General features: G+C 43.3%; 1 protein-coding gene across 8 annotated transcripts in view; it reads left to right on the top strand.

Moving 5' to 3' along the window:
* The window catches only part of YAP1 (Yes1 associated transcriptional regulator), a 112922-nt gene extending 94679 nt beyond the window's left edge, over positions 1-18243 (top strand). For all 8 annotated transcript variants that reach the window (XM_068145130.1, XM_068145117.1, XM_068145123.1 and 5 more), the window contains 3 exons: positions 5295-5425; positions 12988-13100; positions 13965-18243. In XM_068145130.1, coding sequence (XP_068001231.1) covers positions 5295-5425; positions 12988-13100; positions 13965-14203 — 483 coding nt within the window. In that variant the 3' untranslated portion in view covers positions 14204-18243. The remainder of the gene's footprint in view (positions 1-5294; positions 5426-12987; positions 13101-13964) is intronic.
* Positions 18244-19256: the final 1013 nt, after the last annotated feature.

Raw genomic sequence — 19256 nt, 5'->3', positions numbered from 1 at the left:
AGCACAGAGCCACAAAAATGATTAAGGGAGTGGAACATCTTCCTCATGAGGAGAGAGACTGAGGAAGCTGGGTCTCTTTAGCTTGGAGAAGAGGAGACTAAGGGGTGACCTCATTGTAATGGGTTGGGGCAGATCCCCTCCCCACCACAGGCAGAAATAACGACTCAAAGGGTTTGCAAAAGTGATGGAAAGTTTAAATAGAAAAGCAATAAAAAACACCAATGAAAGCTTTACAGAGAACCACAAGCACCGTGACAAAAGAGAGAGATCCCACAACATGCCCAAGAACATCCCATCCCCACCTGGGAGTACACCCAAGACCCCCAGGGCTCTTTCTGCCCCCCCAACCCAGCCTTGGGCCTGGGCAGGCCCAAGGGAGGCAGCTCACGCCATTTTACCTAGGCTGCAGCTGGGGACGAAAGAGGAAGTGAAGACCCTGCATGGGCATTTTATAGGGGAGCAGGGCATTATGGGAATAGAATACCTGGTTTCCTGTGACCACCCCCTGGGCTGGGCCCACCCCTTGGGACCTCCCAGGTGTGGTCTGCGCAGTGCCATCCGGGCCAGCACCCAGCCTAAACCACCGCACTCATTAATGTTCATAAATATGTAAAGGGTGAGTTCCAAGAGGATAGAGCCAGGCTCAGCTTGGTGGAGCCCAATGACAGGACAAGGCACAATGAGTGGAAGTTGAGGCCTAGGAAGTTCCATGGAAACATGAGGAAAACTTTTTTTCATTGTGAGGCTGACAGAACACTGGAAGAGGCTGCCCAGGGGAGTTGTGGAGTCTCCCTCTCTGGAGATACTCAAAACCCACCTGGATGCATTCCTGCGGGGTCTGGTGTAGGCGATCCTACTCTGGCAGTGGGGTTGGACTAGATGACCATTCAAGGTTCCTTCCAACCCCTAACATTCTGTGATTAATGTAAATACTTTTAAAACCCCACCAAACAATTCTAAGGATCTATCAGTTCAAATTGAGTAGCGTGTCACATGTCTAACACAATGAGAACATGATAAATCAGATGTGCAGTGGAGGCTTTTTACCTTTCCTTAAATGTATGATGAAGATAAAAGTGGTCTGAACAGAGTCATTTTATGAAGTGAGTTGGGACATGGTGTGGATGACCTGGAGCTTCATGTAAAAATCAACCTGTATGTAGCTATGGGGCGGGGGGAAAAAAGAGGAAGGAAAGTCAGTAAGGTCAGCCAGATAAATTGCACAATGCTGACCTTACTTTTGAAATTACTTTGCCTAAGGAGCTGACAGATCATTTGAGTCTTTATGTAATAACCAAAATCCAGCTTTTATGTTAACAATAGGAATGCTAAGCTTTTTTTTTTTTCCCAGAGGTACTTCTTGAAAGTTTGACATACTTACAAAAATAGGATGAGATCAAGTTATAGAAAGCTAAGCCAGGATTTTGTCATGGGTTTATTTTTGCCTCCAGACCTAAAGTATTTCTAATAAAGGGTGTATTTTAAAGCATGAACTAAAAGCCTAGAGCTCATATTGCTCTGTTTGGACCTGGGAGAGGCTTGTACACTTCCATATGTTAGAACAGAATGCAATAGAAAACTGAATGGAATGGAATAGAATAGAATAGACCAGACCAGGTTGGAAGAGACCTTCAAGATCATTGTGGCCAACCTATCATCCAACACCATCTAATCAACTAAACCATGGCACCAAGCACCCCATCAAGTCTCCTCCTAAACACCTCCAGTGATGGCGACTCCACCACCTCCCCGGGCAGCCCATTCCAATGGGCAATCACTCTCCCTGTGTAGAACTTCCTCCTAACCTCCAGCCTAAACCTCCTCTGGCACAGCCTGAGACTGTGTCCTCTTGTTCTGTTGGTGGTTGCCTGAGAGAAGAGACCAGCCCCCACCTGTCTACAATCTCTCTTCAGGTAGTTGTAGACAGCAATAAGGTCTCCCCTGAGCCTCCTCTTCTCCAGGCTAAGCAACCCCAGCTCTCTCAGCTAATGTCACTTTAGTGCTTTATATACATAAAAGATTCCATTTTGGTTTTCCTTAGCATCACTCCTTGGGAAACTGATGTATGATTAAGCTTCTTATGCAGGCTACTGGCAATTCTCCCCCCTCCTTTTCATCTTTGTCAGGGGCTACAGCCCAAGGGAATAAAAATGCAACACACTGATCTAAGCATGGAAAGGAGGGGAAGAGAGGGCATTCTTGCCATGGCCAGGTAGTTGCTGCCACATAGAGCAGAGTGCTTATTGATTTACAGCTCTGTTATTGGAGTGGAGAAGGAAGTTGTGCTGTATTCCAGGCATGAACCCAAGGCTAAATAGATTCTAGAAGGAGTGGTACAAAATTCCTTCCTTCTTCATTGGACAAATAAGATCGAATGAGGTAAAAGGAGCTACATCACATGAAGGCAGTCTCTCAGAGGAGAAGGCTTAAGTGATGTTTGGAAGAATTTTGGTCTTCAGAGGCAGGGCATAAAGATGGTGATGTGAGCAGACAGTTCCTGAGCCATCTCTGGGATAACTGCTCCAAGATCTCTGCCTTGTTTGGATCACATTTAGATTACATTTGGGAAGCATTTCAGTAACTAAAACCTTTTTTCCTTTCCATTTTTATTTTGCTGGATTGAGTCCACCTGTCTATCCACCTTCTTGTAGCAAGGCTGATGTGACTGATAGAAGTTTGTAAACTTAGCTTTTAGGTAAGACCTCATTGTGTAGTCCTTGCACTTGAGTTTATTACATAAGCAAATGAAAGCCATATGGGTATGCCAAAAGAAATGATTACAAGGCACCTACCATCCTGTGATCTGAAAATGAGGAGCAGGATTATTATTACTATTTATTAGAAAAGTGGCCAAGTGGTGGGTAGCAGAGAACTGGATTTACTTGAAGTAGGCAATTGGGTGTGACCAACACAAAACCCAGTGGTATGTTTGTGTACTGTCTGCTAAGGTCTCATCAGCTGGAGTGAGAAAACCTAGTACATGACATGACACTTGGTATTAAATATATAGAATCATAATCCACAAGGATGGGAGGGAAGCATATACAGATTAGAAAGGAATAAATACAGGTGGTAGGGAACTATTCAATATTTGAATAGAATAGAATAGAATTAACCAGGTTGGAAAAGACCTTTGAGACTATCAAGTCCAACCTATCATCCAACACCATCTAATCAACTAAACCACGGCACCAAGCACCCCATCAAGTCTCTTCCTAAACACCTCCAGTGATGGTGACTCCACCACCTCCCTGGGCAGCCCATTCCAATGGCAAATCACTCTTTCTGGGAAGAACTTCTTCCTAACATCCAGCCTTGGTGCAGCTTGAGACTGTGTCCTCTTGTTCTGTTGGTGGTTTCCTGGCAGAGGAGCCCAGCCCCCACCTGGCTACGACCTCCCTTCAGGTCTCCCCTGAGCCTCCTCTTCTCCATCCAGGCTAAGCAACCCCAGCTCCCTCAGCCTCTCCTCACAGGGCTTGTGCTCCAAACCCCTCCCCAGCTTTGTTGCCCTTCTCTGGACACCTTCCAGCAAGTCAACAGCTTTCCACAATCTGCTGGAAAATAAAATAACCCTAAACTTTTTAAAAAAGAAATCACTTTGCATTTGAGAAAAACTGGGGTTTGTATCTTAAATGTCTACAGTAGTCAGACAAGTTTGGTTTTGCCTGAGATTAGTTTCACAGGCACAGTCTGGAAGTCACTTACCACTAATAAAGGTAACCAGCTAGACATGGGATAGTTGTTTAGGTGGGTTGGATTGGTTGATGGGTTGGACGCGATGATCTTGAAGGTCTCTTCCAACCTGGTTTGGTTTATTCTAAATAAAGGTTTATTGTAAACATGTAATCATAGAATCAATAAGGTTGGAAAAGACCTCAGAGATCATCAAGTCCAACCTGTCACCCAACACCTCATGACTACTAGACCATGGCTTCAAGTGCTACATCCAATCCCTTTTTGGCCACCTCCAGGGATGGTGACTCCACCACCTCCCTGGGCAGCACATTCCAATGGCCAACAACTCTTTCTGTGAAGAACTTTCTCTTCACCTCCGGCCTAAACTTCCCCTGGCACAGTTTGAGCCTGTATCCTCTTGTTCTGGTCAGTAGATTCTTTACCAGTTTCTGCATTAACAAAGCACAGATTTGGTGAGCCATTGATGATGTTTTCAGAGAGTTGCTTGAAGAAAATTACTGTGGTGTCCACATGTGTAACTCAGGGATTACCTGTTGAAGAAGAGATGGAGGGGGCACTGGAGATTGCATTAAATTCTGCTTATCTCCACCCACCTTTAATTTTGTGTGTTCTGTGTGAAAACTTATTTCCATTAAATTAATGGCAACCTTTATGGAGGGATTGGTCCGGGTTGGGGCACAGTCAGATGCATATAAATCCAAAGGTAATCCAAATCCCTAACTCCAGAAATGCAGTGTCTTCATTTTACTAACAAATTGTTAGGGATTTGGAGACCTTTAAGATGCATGCATGGGACAAATCACTGACCTGGTCAATCAGAAATTGTAAAATGCCTGCCTCAAACAAGAGAAGCAAATCAGAACTTGCAGAGAGAGACTTTAAACTTTGTCAGATGAAGCAAGAAAGGTAAAAAGGAAAGCAGGGACAAAATCAGAACTTAAAAGACATGGGGGGGAAAGTGCTTGTCCACAGAGGTGGACAGATGTAACTTAGGAGTCAGATAGTGTTAACAGGTCTCTTTTTTGAGCTTAAGAATAGACTTAGCAACAGGATATTGAAGTGAGCTGGGAAAGATTTTTGTTAACACAGATATTTGTATCTATAAACACATTGGCAGTGAAGTCTCTGTAATACTGCTAGATTCGGCTGATGGAACACTCATTATCACAGTATAACTTAGGTTGGAAAGGACCTCGAGGATCATCAAGTCCAACCTAGCAACACAGACCCCATGACTAGACCATGGCACCAAGTGCCACGTTCAATCCCCTCTTGAACACCTCCAGGGATGGTGACTCCACCACCTCCCTGGGCAGCACATTCCAATGACGAACTACTCTCTCGGTGAAGAACTTTCTCCTCACCTCGAGTCTAAACCTCCCCTGGCGCAGCTTGAGACTGTGTCCTCTTGTTCTGGTGCTGGTTATTATCTTTTGAAGTCAGTGAAAATTCTTGCTATGTTTTCAGAAACTTAATTTCCTTTTAATCTTGTACCTAGAAACTAAAAGCATCAGTTACCTAGAGTGGCACGTGTTGGTGTATCTAAATGTGTGTTCACATGCCTAACCTGATTCTTTCTCCCCTTCCCCCTCTCCTAGGAATTGGCTCTCCGTAGTCAGCTTCCAACAATGGAACAAGATGGTGGATCTCAAAACCCTGTTTCATCTCCTGGAATGTCTCAGGAACTGAGAACAATGACTACAAATAGTTCTGACCCTTTTCTTAACAGGTTTGTCTGAGTAGCTTCTAGAGGGAAAAATTTGATTTCAAGTTCTGTTTGGTAGATGTAATGGTTTATTTTGAACGGCTGCCTGTGCCAAAAGCCACAGCTGTAAATGAATCTTTCCTTAAATGGCAAGTCTAGTAAAAGTTGAGGATTAAAAGCTGTCTCCTGTGGGAGGAAGTAGTCTGTTCAGACTTGTAGAAAGGGCTTTTTTTTTTAATTCAAAGTCATAACATGTTTGCTTCTGCATAATCTGTTGACTAACAGTCATTTCAAATTACTGACTCAGAAGAATTTGTGAATAGCTTGCCATGAGATCAAATGAACTGTGAGGCACATTTAGGATTAGACCTTGAGGTTCATTTTAAGGTTTCTCCATTCATCCCTCCACTTCAGGTATTTAATTTAGCAGGATTTTTGCTCTGTTGATGTTAGGTCTACAAATAGTGGCCTGTTTCATTTTAATTGCTGCAGGAGTTTGAAGTGGGTCTTTTAATCACAATTTAGAACATTACAGTATAGACTGTTCTTTTTCATGCCACTCTTTGCTTAATCCCTCTGACCTGGAGTGGTTGTTTTGTTGGAAATACTGTTCTGATACAGCTTGAAATTGCTTTGTGTTAACCATTGCAACTTTGGAGAAATGGCTGCAGTTTGAGAGAAGTTGCCTCAGTAATTTAGTATGCTGGTAAGAAAATATGAAAACCACATAAACTTCTAATTCATGAAGCAAAAACTTAATGTCTCAATAATGGTACCAGGTCGTTGAGTTGGAGTAGTTAATTCTGTAGCTCTTAATTGGGTTATATATTGTCAGTATTCTACACCAATGTCAATTTAGTATCCCCTATTAGAAAAGAAAAAATGTGTTCTATCAGAGTTCACTGCTACTTCTCTGTGTTGCCTTGAAATGCTAGCCTAATTTTAGGGTGCTTTGTGAAGGATAACAATATGCTCATTCTCCTCTTTAATGGTATGTTGTTATATGATGGAAAGCCCCACAGAAGTCTTTCAGTGTAAGACTTAGATTCCGTAGGTTTTGTCAGCAGTATAGAATAGAATTAACCAGGTTGGAAAAGACCTTTGAGATCATCGAGTCCAACCTATCACCCAACACCATCTAATCAACTAAACTATGGCACCAAGCGCCCCATCCAGTCTCTACCTAAACACCTACAATGATGGTGACTCCACCACCTACCTGGGCAGCACATTCCAATGGCCAATCACTCTTTCTGGGAAGAACTTCTTCCTAACATCCAACCTAAACCACCCTGGTGCAGCTTGAGACTGTGTCCTCTTGTTCTGCTGCTGGTTGCCTGGGAGAAGAGACCAACTCCTGCCTGCCTACAACCTCCCTTCAGGTAGTTGTAGAGAGCAATAAGGTCTCCTCTGAGCCTCCTTCTCTCCAGGCTAAGCAATCCCAGCTCCCTCAGCCTCTCCTCACAGGGCTGTGTTCCAAACCCCTCCCCAGCTTTGTTGCCCTTCTCTGGACACCTTCCAGCAACTCAACATCTTTCCTAAACTGAGGGGCCCAGAACTGGACACAGGACTCAAGTTGTGGCCTGACCAGAGCTGAGTACAGGGGCAGAATGACCTCCCTGCTCCTGCTGGCCACACAGGCCAGGATGCTGTTGGCCTTCTTGACCATCTAGGCACACTGCAGGCTTATGCTCGGCCTACTATCAACCAGTACCCCCAGGTCCCTTTCTGCCTGGCCACTCTCCAGCCACTCTGCCCCCAGCCTGTAGCACTGCATGGGGTTGCTGTGGCCCATATGTAGAACCCGGCACTTAGATGTGTATATAGTTTCAAACCTCCTTGTAGTTTAAAAAGTCCATGTGATTTTGGAGTGGGGCAAGCAAAAATGCCTGCCTGAAATTCAGATACTGAAAACTTAAAATCTTTGCAAACCCTTGCTGCAATTGTAAATCCCTTCCTGCATTGTTTTAAATAACTCAATGTCACTGATACCTCACACCTGGATTTTTCATCCCCAAAGGTGTGCTGTAGTTGTATGTAACTGTTCCAATAATTTATGCTCCATCAGATTAGCTTCCTTCATTTCCTGCCTTTTCCAGGAGAATTCTCTGTCATTTCATATACTCTATGCTCACTCCAACTCTCAAAAGTAAAGTTCAGTGGTGATGGTGCAAGCACATACTTTCCATCTTGTCAATAGAATCTGTTGCCATTCATATGCCTTGAGTTATATAAACAACATCTGTTGCTCGTAAGCTTTTTCTCCTACTGCATGAAGTATTGTCGGTGCTGGGGTTGTGTATGTTACTGTGAGAGCAGGAGAAAAGTTTCTGTCTCAAAGTATGCAGTGTTTTGTATATGTTGAGCAAAGAAAGCCTTGCACAGGGGAAAGGGTAGTGGTGTTTTGCTGTTAAACTCCCTAAGAAGTGCAGTAGTTTTGCCCTAAAGATATCTTTGTGCCTTATGTTGAAGTTCAGACTTGGAGAAATGCTTCTTTCAGTCTTCTTAGGGTATATGTAAAGTTCCTGGTGAGATAGGAACTATGAACTTTAGGTAGAGTCATAGAATAGTTTGGGTTGGAAGGGCCCTTTAAAGGTCATCCTGACCAATACTCCCTGCAGAGAGCAGGGACAGCTTTAACTAGACTGGGTTGCTCAGTGCCTCATCCAAACTGAACTTGGGATGGGGTATCTACCACTTCCCAAGCAACCTGCTGCAGCCTTTCACCATCCTCATTGTAAAACAATTTCTTCCTTGTGTCTAGTCTGAAACTACTCTCTTAGATTAAAACCATTACCTTTTGTCCTGTTCCTACAAGTCCTTGTGAAAAAACTCTGTCCCCACCTTTCTCACAGGGCTTCTTTAAGTACTGAAAGGCCACAATAAACTCTCCCTGAAGCCTTTGTTACTCCAGACTGAACAATGCCAGATCTCTCAGCCTGTTCTCTTAGGAGAGATGTTCCAGCACACTACCAAAGTTGGCTATTCAAAATGTAGGTAGTCAAGTATTTTCTACTGCCTGCATAATCAGAACATCAAAAAAAAAGTTAGCAAAAAAAAATTGCTACATTGGAGACACTTAAACGTGTCCAGAGAAGGACAACGAGGCTGGGGAGAGGCCTCGAGCACAAGCACTGTGAAGAGAGGCTGAGGGAGCTGGGATTGTTTAGCCTGGAGAAGAGGAGGCTCAGGGGAGACCTAATTGCCCTCTACAACTACCTGAAGGGAGGTTGTAGCCAGGTGGGGGTTGGTCTCTTCTCCCAGGCAGCCAGTACCAGAACAAGAGGACACAGTCTCAGGCTGCACCAGGGGAGGTTCAGGTTGGATGTTAGGAAGAAGTTCTATACAGAAAGAGTGATTGCCCATTGGAATGGGCTGCCCAGGGAGGTGGTGGAGTCACAGTCACTGAAGGTGTTTAGGAAGAGACTTGATGGGGTGCTTTGTGCCATGGGTTAGTTGTTTAGGTGGGTTGGATTGGTTGATGGGTTGGATGTGATGATCTTGAAGGTCTCTTCCAACCTGGTCTGGTTTATCTGGTTTATCTCCTGCTTGCTGCCTTCACTACTGTCCCTGGAATTTTCTTTTATGAATGAGACATCCACACATGCACACTTGCTTGTTTTTTTTTTAATTAGACTATTTCATCTTTTGGGTTGCTACTCTTTTTATATCTTTTTATTAGATTTATATTGGCAGTGGCAGTAATACTCTGTTTAATTCCTAAATTGGGATTTATTCTTTTCTGTGCACATATTTGAACAAATAATAGTTGAAGAAGCATCCATTCTATTTTGGGTCATGTGGTTTAGTTGCCTGTGGTAATTCTGGGTGGTGTGTCTACTAAATTAAGAAACCCTTGTTGATGAAATAGGAAATGTGTATTAAGAAGAGATTTAAAGAGAAGGGATGGACGTTCCAAGTGTGAGAGCAGCAGCTACAAAGCCTTCTCCAATAGAATAGAATTTAACCAGGTTGGAAAAGACCTTTGAGACTATCAAGTCCAACCTATCACCCAACAACATCTAAACATCAACTAAACCATGGCACCAAGCACCCCATCCAGTCTCTTCCTCAACACCTCCAGTGATGGTGACTCCACCACCTCCCTGGGCAGGACATTCCAATGGGCAATCACTCTTTCCATGAAGAACTTCTTCCTAACATCCAGCCTAAACCTCCCCTGGTGCAGCTTGAGACTGTGTCCTCTTGTTCTGGTGCTGGTTGCCTGGGAGAAGAGACCAACCCCCACCTGGTTGGTTGTAGACAGCAGTAAGGTCTCCCCTGAGCCTCCTCTTCTCCATCCAGGCTAAGCAACCCCAGCTCCCTCATCCTCTCCTCAGAGGGCTTGTGCTCCAAACCCCTCCCCAGCTTTGTTGCCCTCTCTCTGGACACATTCCAACAACTCAACATCTTTCCTAAACTGAGGGGCCCAGAACTGGACACAGGACTCAAGAGGGATTTAGTTAGCATAGTCTCACTTCTGGGTTTGGTATTTTGTCCCACAAAGCAACCCAGCATATTTTTCACTGAAGCTTTAAATAGCTTAATTATTCGGATTGTTATGCAGTGAGCAGTGATACTACTTTTTAAATCACTCTTTAACAAAATATTTATGATTTAACTATAAATAAATGTTAGGTTTATATCTTGTATGGCAACGATGTCTTTGTGAAATCTTATCTGTATATACACTCATGGCTGATGGCATTCTGCTTACACAGAGCTGATTCGCTGCTCAGCTGTTGTCTGATGCTCCATGCTTGACAAAAAGACATGCTCCATGGATTTCATGAGCACATTATGTTTTCTCCTCTAATGCTCATTTGAACTGTAAGTTAAGTTGGTCTTTGTGTAGCATTCAAGCTGGAAAATAGAATAAACCAATAGAATAAACCAAACCAGTTTGGAAGAGACCTTCAAGATCATCGTGTCCAACCCATCAACCAATCCAACCCACCCAAACAGCTAACCCATCAAGCACCCCAAGTCTCCTCCTGAACACCTTTAATGATGGTGACTCCACCACCTCCCCGGGCAGCCCATTCCAATGGACAATCACTCTCTCTGTATAGAACTTCTTCCTAACATCCAACCAAACCTCCCCTGGCACAGCCTGAGACTGTGTCCTCTTGCTCTGGTACTGGCCGCCTGGGAGAAGAGACCAACACCCGCCTGTCTGCAACCTCCCTTCAGGTAGTTGTAGAGAGTGATAAGGTCACCCCCGAGCCTCCTCCTCTCCAGGCTAAGCAATCCCAGCTCCTTCAGTCTTTCCTCATAGGGCTTGTGTTCCAACCCCTCACCAACTTCGTTGCCCTTCTCTGGACTCATTCCAGCAAGTCAACATCCTTCCTAACCTGAGGGGCCCGGAACTGGACACAGGACTCGAGGTGTGGCCTAACCAGTGCAGTGTACAGGGGCAGAATGACCTCCTTGCTCCTGCTGGCCACACTGTTCCTGATGCAGGCCAGGATGCCATTGGCCCTCCTGGCTGCCTGGGCACACTGCAGGTTCATGTTCAGCCTACCATCGACCAGTACCCCCAGGTCCCTCTCCACCTGGCCACTCTCCAGCCACTCTGCCCCCAGCCTGTAGCACTGCATGGGGTTGTTGTGGCCAATGTGCAGAACCCGGCACTTGGATGCATTAAATCTCATGCTCTTGGACTCTGCCCATCTGTCCAGCCTGCCGAGGTCCCTCTGCAGAGCCTCTCTACAGTAAGGATTGTCATGGAATACTCCCCCTACCACAAGAAATACGACTTTTGATCATACCTTGCGAAGCTTGGATTGAAGAGGTGCATGGGAAGGGAGGCAATGGTGTACTTCTGCAGCTCTTTATGGAAACCACAGTTCCTACCAGAAATACCTGTGCATTTCTTAGGCTGTTCTCTGTGGGTCACAGCTCCTGCCAGGAACCTGCCCCAACATGGGCTCCCAAGAGGCTGCAGCTTCCTTCAGGGCACACTGATCTGCTGCAATGGAGGGTCCTCAGTGGGCTGCAGGGAGACACCTTGTGTTACCATGATGTTCTCTATGGGCTGCAGAGGAATTTGCTCTGACACCTGGGGCACTTCCTCCTCCCTCCTCCTTCACTGACCTTGGTATCTGCAGGGCTGTTTCTTTACCCTGTTCTCACTCCTTATTCTCAGCTGCTGCACAGTGGATGTTTTTACCCTTTTAAAAATACATTATCACAAAGGTACAACTTGCATCACTCATGGGCTCAGCTTTTGGCAGCAGTAGGACTATTCTGCATTCATGGAGTCAGCTCGTGGTGTCTCCTCACAGAGACCACCCTTGAAGTTCCCCTGCTACAAAGACCTTGCTATCTAAACTCAATGCACTGATGTACTTCCCCCTCTTCCCCTCCCACACAGATTTCCCACTGCAGCTTTCTTGGGCTTGCTAGCTGCACTAGCAGTAAGATGGCAAATGCATGTGAGGCCCTGTGCCACCACTGTTTTGTTAATTGTTCTGTCAACAAGATCATGCTGAACAGGGTTTGTTTACAGGATGGCTTCTGTACCAGTGTTTGATTTATGTTGGGCTGCTCTCTTGCCATGACATGTATAACTGAACTAGTAGTAATGCAACGGTGGCAAGCAGCTGAAGAATTGCTGAAGGACTTCCAATTATAGCTCCTATTTATAACAGCAATGACCTAAAAATACACTTCAGGGGTTGATTAAACAGAGAGACATCAGTAGCTAGGAAAAAAAAGTATAGACTAGACTAGAATAGAATTAACCAGGTTGGAAAAGACCTTTGAGATCATCCAGTCCAGCGTATCATCTGACACTATCTAATCAACTAAACCATGGCACCAAGTGCCCCATCCAGTCTCTTCCTAAACACCTCCAGTGATGGTGACTGCACTACCTCCCCAGGCAGCCCATTCCAATGGCCAATCACTCTATCTATGAAGAACTTCTTCCTAACATCCAGCCTAAACCTCCTCTGGCACAGCTTGAGACTGTGTCCTCTTGGTCTGGTGCTGGTTGCCTGGGTGAAGAGACCAACCCCCACCTGGCTACGACCTCCCTTCAGGTAGTTGTAGACAGCAATAAGGTCTCCTCTGAGCCTCCTCTTCTCCAGGCTAAGCAACCCCAGCTGCCTCAGCCTCTCCTCATAGGGCTTGTGCTGCAATCCCCTCCCCAGCTTTGTTGCGCTCCTCTGGACACATTCCAGCAATTCTTATAGAAGTGTAAAAGGGTTTGCCATTCCGGTTATCTTTTCAATAATCATTAGGGACTATCTGTGACACGCTTCCAAACATTTTAAGCTGTGGGTGGGTGCAAAAAGTGTAAAACAATGCAGAACACAGGTAGGCAGTTGTGTAAAGCTGCTTAAATATGCTCTCATCACGTGAAATTGGATCGAAATAATATGGTTTTCATTGGAAAAGGTCTGCCTGAAGTAAACCGCAGGTGTCTCACACAGCCAAGGGCTTCAGGTTTTTCTCAGAACAGAGGCTTTCTCGTGACAGCAATATTTTCCAAGCCTTTGAATTAGTTCAAAAGCAAGCATTTGTTCTAACTTCTTCAGTACTCTACCCTCATATTGTTTTCTCCCTTTCTTCCATTACAGTGGAACATATCACTCCAGAGACGAAAGCACGGACAGCGGACTTAGCATGAGCAGTTATAGTGTACCCAGAACCCCCGATGACTTCCTGAACAGTGTTGATGAGATGGATACAGGTCTGTTTTCAAGCACATCCTTAATGCATGTTTTCCAACTATATTTGTGCCTGTTTGTGATGAAAGCAGGCAGCTCTGAAAAGCTGCAATACTCCCTGCATTGTTTTTCTACCCTATTAATTTTCTGTAATAGAAATAGTTAGGCTTGTGGAAAATGTGTAATCAGCTCTATTATCATAGAATCAATAAGGTTGGAAAAGACCTCAGAGATCAAGTCCAACCTATCAGCCAACACCTCAGGACTAACTAAACCATGGCTTCAAGTGCCACGTCCAGTCCCTTTTTGAACACCTCCAGGGATGGTGACTCCAGCACCTCCCTGGGCAGCACATTCCAATGGCAAATCACTCTTTCTGTAAAGAACTTTTTCCTCACCTTGAGCCTAAACTTCCCCTGGTGCAGCTTGAGACTGTGTCTCTCATTCTGCCACTGGTTGCCTGTGAGAAGAGACTAACCCCCACCTAACTACAACCTCCTTTCAGTAGTTGTAGAGAGCAGTAAAGTCTCCCCTGAGCCTCCTCTTCTCCAGGCTAAACAACCCCAGCTCCCTCAGCCTCTCCCTTGGGAGGGTGAGGGATTGATCACAAATTTTCCTGCAAGTGTAAAAATTAAAACATGCTAAATGACATCAAAGATCTGTAGAGATTTGTGTCAGTAAGTGGAAAAACTGGCAACAAAGGCACCTTCTTTGTACATCTGCAAGCAATCAAGTCATCTTTGGGGTTTGTGATGAATTTCTATGAATCATATTGCTTGTATGATGCAAGAGAGAGAGGATTACCCTTTGACCCAGTTGTCCTGCTGAATTGTGTGTTAGGTACTTCCAGTGTATTTAATATCTGCCTTGCTTTGTGTTATAACTAGGTGACAGTATCAGCCAAAGTAACATACCGTCCCATCAGAACCGTTTCCCAGACTACCTGGAAGCCATTCCAGGGACAAATGTGGACCTTGGGACACTGGAAGGAGATGGGATGAATATAGAAGGAGAAGAACTGATGCCAAGTCTGCAAGAGGCTTTGAGCTCTGACATCCTTAATGACATGGAATCTGTCTTGGCAGCCACCAAGCTAGATAAAGAGAGTTTTCTTACTTGGTTATAGGGGCCTCAGGGAGACTGCATTCTAAATCTGTGAAGGATCTAAGGAGATTAGGACATCTGTATCTGAAGTTCAGAGCAAGCCAGTGTGGTGCCCTTTGGCTTGTGTTCAGAAAAAGTAAATGAACAAACACTCAACGAGATTCTTTCGTGTTGCTCTTCCTTGCCCATCGCTGCTGTTATATATTGCTGACTTTTTTCCACAGTTGACTCTGAAGAACAGACATCTTCTTGATCTTTTTCTATTGCTGTTGCAACTACTGTTCAAGGGGGGTGGGGAGGGACGATGAGCCTGTTTGGATGACGAATGCCATTCCTTTTGTCCTCATGTATGCTTGCATATCATTTTATCTAAGTACTCAGATTTGAGGGTTAATTTCTGCATGTCACTGCTTGTAGTTTGCTCAGCTAGTTGTCTCCTGCTGCCTGTGGCAAGTGGTAAAACATGACATACTGGGGTGACAAGCCAAATATGATGTATCTGGTCAAAAGAAGTCAATACTGATTTGGAGATGCGACTTAAAGGAGGGCTGAAGACCGTTTGGCATTGTGTTTCTACTAGTAGCTCTTTCATTAGTCACAAAGTGCTCTTGTTCATATTCTATGTTATAGTAAACCATGAGTCCTTTTACATAGAGACATATATGAACTTTGTTGCCCACATATTCTAGCCTAACTTTTGTTTGTCAGAAATAGTTAGATTATTTTTGTTAGCTGGTTTAACTGTAGCTGTAGGATGGGAAGTAACTATAGGTGTTTCTCTTCTCCTCTTGGTTTTTAATAGTGAAATCCAAGGGTTTGTTGTTGGGGTTGGGTTTTTTTTTTTCCCTGACTTCACATAGTCTTATTTAAATCTGAATTGTCTGCTCTTTTTGTTTTTAATACTTAAAACATGCCTATTGTAGCCTGATAAGCTAGAATACATAAACCAGTATGTTTTGCCTGTAACTTTTGAATTTCTTTTTAAAGGCTAGCTTTGAATGTAATCATTAGAATTCATGACCAGTGGCTTATTTTTTTCCAGGCTTATCTGCAAGATTTTTAATTACAATCTGATTGCAGTGAGGTAAAAAGGTAGAACACTGAGTGTCACGTGTACAATCCTAAAATGCATTTTGAAGTAGCAGAATCTATTTTGAACACGACTGATGCATCTAATCTCTCTTCTGGTTTCTTCTGTCTTGATGTCTGAGCAAGTTTAGCTTTGAAAGTCCTGAATGGGAATAAAACAAAAGCTTTCTCAGAAAGTTTTTCTGATGTTAGCATGGAAATAGTCTGAACTATTGCTATCACTCTGAGTTGCAATGAAAAGGCTAGAACACCAAAAATAAAAGAGAGAGAGAGAGAGAAAGAAAAAGGAAATCTTCAAGAAAAACTCCTAAGTGTATTTGTTATCAAATTCTGTTTGGTGAAAAATAAGCCCTGGGCACTATATGTAGAAGAATGTAAAGCTATGTGTTAGATGGTGACATGAGCAGGTAATGAAGATGTATATTAGTAGTAGAGCTTAGCATGGGGTAGAGGTGAATATGAATTAGCTTTATTTTTAACAGGAAAAGATGTATCACTAAGTTGTTTGCAGGAGATGACACAGCTTCCAAAGAGTATTTTTAAATGAACAAAATGAGCATGAATCAAACTTTCAGTATAAGCTATGAAGTCTTCGTGGGGCTTTGGGGTTGGGTGTTTTTTTTTCTGATGAAAAATAGTGTCACCAGTTAACACCTCTGTAATTAAGGGCTTCTCACCATTCCCAACATGAGCCTTTACTTCCAAGAGTGTGTAACATGACTGTAAAGACATTGTAAGTGTGAAACTTGGTTTTGAAAGAAAAAGAAAATCTCAGCTAGCAGGGACTTCTCCCGAGGAGAGATTTTTAAGGGTGTTTTGGTTTTGTTTTTGAACACTTTGTCAAGTTAAGAGTGAATCAGCAAAACAAGGCCAAAAAAAGAAACAAATCCCATATTATTGTGGTTTGGATTTTTCTTTATGCTTCAGAAATAGTTCTGGTTTAGGATAAATGTAAAGAATGACAACTCTGAACCAAGTCTCCTTTTAAAACAGAACTGATGCAGCAGAGGCAGAGATTTGCAATTTGCCACTCTAAATGTACTTTTACTACTACATGTAAGGATACTCGTGTTTGACAGACACAGAGTTGTTTGTGGCTTGTTCTGCTGTTACAGGCAGGGTTTCAAACACCAGTTTTCAAAACACATCCACAGTGACAAATACATTCTGCTACACCACCAATTCAGTGACTGAATAGGCCACTTGTATTGTGCAATGACACGGTAGCTCCTGAAGCAGTACATTGTGTCCGGGATAGGGATTTTAGTAGCATTTTTACAGTTTCATTATGAATTCTTCTCTCTTCTTCCCTTCAGGAGAATAAGACACTAAGTTGTTGTAACTTGAATGGTCTGACTTAAAACCACAACAGCAAGGAAATTCAGAGCTGATGCCATTTCAGTTGTCTTCCACAGTTGTATCTGGGTATCACAGCACACACCATGCACTGAGTGCCAACTCCTGACACGCTGTACCTTGCTGCAACAGGGACGAGTACAGAACAAATTCTCTTTCCTTGCTTTTGTGTGTTTGTCACAGCTTTAATATTTGAATGTTTTCTTCTCATTGTAGAAACACTAAATGGCTTATACTGTATTTGGGTAGCACTGCTTAGAGTTAGATACTGACAAACTGGGAATCCTTGAACTGCTCTAACATTAATTATGTTTTGTGATACTTATTTGAATTGATTTTAATACATTTCCGTTCTCTCATTCATTAGGAAACGTACCATAGAGATGCTGTACTGTTGGCAATCAACATTGACTTGGATTGATTTTGTTGTTTTTAATTCTGCAGATGCATTGCTTGATGAAGTGGTTAAAATTGTTTGAAATGCAAAAGTCGTTTTGGGGTAGTGTTTTATACTGATGTATATATTGAAACAGGAGTCACTGTAATAATTGTAATAGCTTTTAGTTATAAATACACTACATGCAGACAGATAGGGCTGTACAGTACTGTGCTGTTCAACACCTGGGCAGGGCTACTGCTTGGCAACAGGTTGCAGTGTCAGTAAACCACACGGATCAAACGTTGTACCATTCAGTGTTGGCGCTCACCAATGCAAAAGGAGAAGAAGAAACGATTTCAAGGTGATGAACGCTACGTAGCTTTCTGGTAAATTAGTACTAAAGTGACCTTTTCACTTACAAGCATGTTTTGTTTCTGGGTTTGTTTTGTTTCTTTTATACAAATTAACAGGTGTGCCTGTGTAAAATAATTTGTTTTGTTTTCCTGTATCTTGGGGGGGAAAAAAAAAATACTCTCCACATTTAGAATGTTGTATGTTAGAGAACTAAATGCACCCTTGTCAAAAATGATATATATTAGTTACCAATGTTACTATTAGATATGAGCATGACTGTAAGTTAGGTACTTAAGTACATTCTGTTACATTAATTTTCTTTATGTAATACTTTTTTTTCCTCCAGTTGTTTTATTTGGTATAAATATATACTTTGTGCTTAAACATCTTTGTTTGGTTTTGACATTCAGTAGCGTGTAAAGCCACTGATTTCCTTCAGTGAGACGGATGCATTGAATTGTTGGAATTCCTGTTGTAGTATGTCTGTTCTTGTCCCCTGTGTCACTGCTTTCGTAGTCACCAACTCCAGTCCTGAAAATGCTGTGTGTAAGCTCACCTAAGAGACAGAGGGCTCGCGCTGAAGACGATGAAGGCTTAACAACAATGCGTACATCCCTGTGTGTTTGCAATAACCAAGAGGCAGTGACTCTACCGAGCCTCATACAGCTTGTGTAAAACAATCCTTAATTTGCATATGGCACTACAGTGAGAGCTGGTAACAGAGCATCTGTTGCCTACTCTAAGAAAGCATCCTCTTTTTTTTCAGATAAGCTGGCAATGTTCAGGAACTTCCCACGTAGCAGATCCATTTTTGGCGAACTCTTTAAGTTTATACAATAATTTGTGGCAGACTATCAATAAAGACACACTATGTTCATTTCCAACTTTTGACTTATGAATTGTGAAATATGTAATGGCATACCTTGAAAGTGTCTGAAGATTTTAGTTGTGAAAACTTGACAAGGCTCATTAATTTTTGACCTTCTCTAAAACAGAAATTCTGGAAGGGGGGCGGGGGTGTTAATGCAGTGCAACTGGTGATGGCTGAAATCACACACGCTGCATTTTAGCAGATCCAGAGTTACTACTATTTAGCAGATCCAGAGTTACTACTACTCAGCAGTGAAATTCAATGCAGTTGTGTGTTTGCTTAGTTAAAGGTCCAGGGCTTGATGCTCATACCACTTTGTCTTTTACTCCTGAGTTCATAGCTAGGTTTAGTTACTCAGATCCCATGCTGCCAGCACCAGAACAAGAGGACACAGTCTCAAGATGCACCAGGGGAGGTTTAGGCTGGAGGGTAGGAAGAAGTTCTTCATGGAAAGAGTGATTGGCCATTGGAATGGGCTGCCCAGGGAGGTGGTGGAGTCACCATCACTGGAGGTGTTTAGGAAGAGACTGGATGGGGTGCTTGGTGCCATGGTTTAGTTGATTAGGTGGTGTTGGATGATAGGTTGGACTCGATGATCTCAAAGGTCTTTTCCGACCTGGTCTAGTCTATTCTTATTCCTTTCCTATTCTATTCTATTCCATTCCATTCCATTCCATTCCATTCCATTCCTATTCTGTGCTACGCTATGCTATGACACCATGCACCTGGAAGTAGTAAGCCATGACAAGACACCAATCTTATTTCCTGCTATCACTCCCTCCCACTTATAAGGTGGTGACATACTGCAGTAGTTGAAGGTATGAGTGACCTTCTGAGACAGCCTTAAATAGCCTAGTACTGCAAGGCAGCATATCTGGTCCAGGTGTTCCAGGCTCACTTGGCAATTCTGTTTGAAACATTTGCAACACTTAGTTAAAAAGTATTGGCTTCAGTAAGCCAGAAATAGTGTGCTTCCAAGGAAGCTTTGAATCTTCCCTCTCCTGATGTGCAAATTATCAGGGAAAA

This window comes from Melanerpes formicivorus, unplaced genomic scaffold (genome assembly GCF_026170545.1).
Source record: "Melanerpes formicivorus ecotype bairdi unplaced genomic scaffold, bMelFor1.0.p_v2 SCAF_1, whole genome shotgun sequence".
In the NCBI taxonomy this organism is placed as follows: Eukaryota; Metazoa; Chordata; class Aves; order Piciformes; family Picidae; genus Melanerpes; species Melanerpes formicivorus.
Note: the sequence above shows the minus strand (reverse complement) of the source record. Positions and strands in the feature narration are given on the sequence as shown.